The sequence below is a fragment of the Phyllobates terribilis genome, unplaced genomic scaffold (genome assembly GCF_046119375.1).
Source record: "Phyllobates terribilis strain yellow unplaced genomic scaffold, ASM4611937v1 Scaffold_6236__1_contigs__length_45949, whole genome shotgun sequence".
NCBI classification, from domain to species: domain Eukaryota; kingdom Metazoa; phylum Chordata; class Amphibia; order Anura; family Dendrobatidae; genus Phyllobates; species Phyllobates terribilis.
The window spans coordinates 42036-45950 of NW_027368980.1; the positions used below are offsets into that span (position 1 = coordinate 42036).

The 3915-nt window shown below is 37.6% G+C and overlaps 1 protein-coding gene across 1 annotated transcript; it reads right to left on the bottom strand.

Moving 5' to 3' along the window:
• Positions 1-726: 726 nt before the first annotated feature.
• On the bottom strand, positions 727-3039 carry LOC141250840 (uncharacterized). Its single transcript, XM_073670120.1, has 5 exons — positions 2967-3039; positions 2394-2736; positions 2236-2304; positions 1671-1803; positions 727-753 (listed from the first exon to the last, which is right to left on the bottom strand). Exons 1-5 carry the CDS (start codon positions 3037-3039, stop codon positions 727-729), a joined length of 645 nt encoding a protein of 214 aa, XP_073526221.1.
• Positions 3040-3915: the final 876 nt, after the last annotated feature.

Sequence of the window (3915 nt, forward strand, 5' to 3'; positions counted from 1 at the left end):
CCAACAATTTCCTCCTCAATCTAGGTCAACCGAATATATTTCTAATTCACCTCCTTATTTACTTCCTCCATATCCAACCATTTCACCCTATTACTGCATCATCATCTAGCTTTAAGTAATCCGAACAGATATCATTCGTATTTCTTCATGCATGCATTCGCTTGTACACAACCGTTTACTTCATGAGCATATGTTGAAACCTTTGTTTTCCATTTTTGGGTTAATAGATGGCCTTTAAACCTGATACATTGAAGTCATAACATCGAGCAGCCTCAACACGACAAAACATATTTGCAATTTCTCAGATTATCTAAACACATTTTCGCTCCATCTTTTAAAGAGGATAGACATACCTTTCAGGACAGATGCATTGCTCTTGGAAATAGGCACGAACTTCAGATAGTACCATCAAACTACAAAGACGGTAAAGGACAATCTTCTACATTTACTAAGGAAAAAAATATAGGCTGAAAGAAAGCACCTGATGATTACACAGAAAAATTCCTCAGGGAAGTAGTATTATTTACCATGGGCTAACTGTCCCTATAGTTTTTCTATTTAACCTCAAACAAGACACACAAACAGACACACACACACACACATGAAGCAATTACTTATCAATGTGGTTAACAAGGACAAGACACACTCCAGTTTCGAAATAGAAAACAACGTAAACTTAGCTGAGGTAAAAGAGCATCTCCTCCTTGGTCATCAACCCATTAACAGTCACCTCTTCCTGCGCTTTGACTCCACCTACCAACAGTAATGTCATGTAGCCAATACAGTTAATAAAGAATCTATATATATATCAAAAAAGGAACATGAATCCTCTATCTTTCATATGGAAAATATCTACTGAGGTAGACAGATTTCTGCTTTTCCAGACGACATGCTATTACAATTCAGACCCTGAGACTGACTGATTGAGATATTGTAGCAAGAAAACATAAAAGGAGGTAAATTAGCGAAAACTCATGCATTGCAGAGACCTCTATATAGAACTACAAATTAAATCTACCCTACTGCTGCCTCCATTTGCATAAACAAAAGAGAGATCTGCACATACGGAACCTCCATTTTTAACTCAAGGCCTTAAACCTATTTAGACGCATCCAACAACCAGGATCAGTTACCAGTGCTGTGTTAACAAACCTACAATACTGCATCTTTTATTCACTGTTGAAACGATTTTTTCACTGGTTTAGAAAAAAGAAAAAAAGGGTTTTTCTAACCTATAACTAAATTAAGAATTGTGATTATGGTTAACTGATTTAGAGACTATATTTTCTGTTAAAGGGTTATTAATTTCTTTTTAGGATTTATCTTGCTAAATTAACAAAACTTGGGGCATATGTTAAAAGAACTCGCAGAAAAAGAAAACCTACAGTCTAGCTGCATGAAAAAGCAATTGAATTGCAACAAAATCAAGCAAAAACATTACATTATAAAGACTGTAGATTTCGCATCACCATCCTGAATTTTTGGACATATATATAAGCATACAGATAACATTACAAGGATAACTCTAATGCAATCGAGAGAGGGTTCTAAGCTTGCATGTACTAATCAAAGCAACGACCAATAATTACAGCTCAAGCTGGAGAAACATAAATTTAACGAAATATTAGCGGTGAAAGAGCACATTTAAGAAGGGAGACATGATTTGTTACCTTTAACTCGGAATGAGACAAAGTGAAGTTGTGCAGGGATCTTTTCACATCTTCATCGCAGCATTCTGAGCACATGAAGTTATCCAACCTTTTTGCTTCTTCGATAGTCATATCAATGCATGAGGGATGAAACCTAAAACGAAGCAAGCAAATGGAAATATAAGAGTTAAACCAGTCACGACTTTTGTAATTGAATATAGCTAAATGTATGGTAGTTAAAATATCTTGAAGGACGAATTATAGGCTATAGCTACTTGCATGGAAGTTACATTTTTACACTGGGCTAACATTCAAGTTTTTAAGGCTTACTTACTCACCAAACACCACCAGTACTAAAGAGTTTCATTCATGCCAGAACTTTTTTTTTAAATTCTACAGCTGGGAAAAAGTCGAAGTAAAATAGGCCAAACCATACTTTCCCGCATACTATTGCTTCTGCTCCAATTATTTGAACGAAATATTGCTAGCCATATTCCAACATGAATGCTTTACACCACTAGCAGATAAGAAGATTGTTATGCAGGTAAAAAGTATGCCTTTCTGGATAGCATATGGGAATACTTACCAGTCCCTGCATCCTTCACACTGCACCATCAAGTCGTCTGGATTATAGGGCAGCTCACATTTGCAATACCTTCAAGAAAAATAGAAAGAATAAAGAAAAGAGTAAGCAAGACAAACCTCAGCATACCTCAACAGATAGCCAAACAAGATCACACTCACACAGCAACACGGTCTGGTGTAAATGCTCCAGTGGATGCCTTATACTCAAATCTACAGAAGTAATCATCAGCGCCAACGTTTTCAAGCTTGGTATAGTTCTTAAAGGGGTGAACTTTGCACTTCCCTTCAATCGTCTGCGCACTCTGAACATCAAAATGGTCAGATAAAAACAGCTCCTTTTCCCCATGGAACTGTCTTCTACCTCCTGCAGATTCCTCAGGCCGGTAGTACCACCGAATATGAACCTTCACATTGTTCCTATGATCAGCTTCCAGTTTCTCTATGCGAGCCACATATGGTGGTTTACCTCTCTCTTCCGGGCGCATTAAGACACAGTCACCAGCTACCAAAAAGTTTAAAAGATGAATCAGCAGAACAATCCACTATAACACCTATACACTCCCTAACAGTGAAGGTTAACACGAGAAATTGAGCTCCTATCGAAACCCTAAGTCTATGAACTTCAACTTTGTAAGACCAATCACAACAGAAAGCCGAAATTAGAACCAGAAAAAACCTAAACAACAAAAATAGAGCCGGAAATGAAGAGAAATAAGGAAGGTATTTGCATACGTTTGACGACTTTGTTAGTGCCTTTGATTGTGTAAGAATCCAAGTCCTTCTTTCCAGGCTTCGTCTTCGCCATCAAAAAATTGAACTTCAATTAGCAGCGATCGGTAGTCCAACAGCAAGCTGAGATGAGCAGAAGAGTGTATCGAGAGAGCAGGGAAGGAGAAAAGAGGAAGCAGGCGTTTGTTGAAGATGATTTCTTGGATAATTTAGAAGAAGAAAGTTGCGCAGAATGTAGAGATCACGATACAATTAAGCAGGGCACTTGGAAGAGGAAAAGAAAACCTAAATTGTGGGAGAAAGGGGGCAGACAGAGAGAGAAAAGGAGATTGTCGGAGCCATTGGCGATGGAGAGAGATTAGAGAGAGAGAGTTGTTGGGTTGGGAGATGAGAATGGATGGAGTGAGTGAAACGGCGTCGTACAGGACCTTATTTAATTTTGCATGCGTGATACTAATGGAAGATTTCAGGAGAGGGGAACAGAAGAGGAATCGGGATGTCGAAGCTGCGCGTGCACTACACGCATCTAAATCTTTCGCATCTACTGGAATTCTCTGGTGTCGTTCAACCAACAAATGTCAAGCATGATACGTATAAGAAGTACTCACTTATTACGGAGAAACTAGTGGATATTTGTTCCGGAAGTCTGACAATTAGGATTGAACTAATCTAAGCAGTTGTGCTTCTACAATGTGTAGTTCTCATATTGCTCTTACAATTACGATTGAACTAATCGTCTGTTCCGTTCGCCAATGTTTTTATATACTGTTTTGATACTGGTACTGATACTGGTACTTTTATTTAATACATGTTTGTTTATTGTCTAAAAATACAAAATAAGGGTAAGTGTGAAATGGTAAAAGAAAACAAAAAAGAAATACTTTTAATTTTTTAAAAGCATCATTTCATTGCTTCTGTTTTGTAGGCAAATAAGTACTTCGAAGTACTTTTA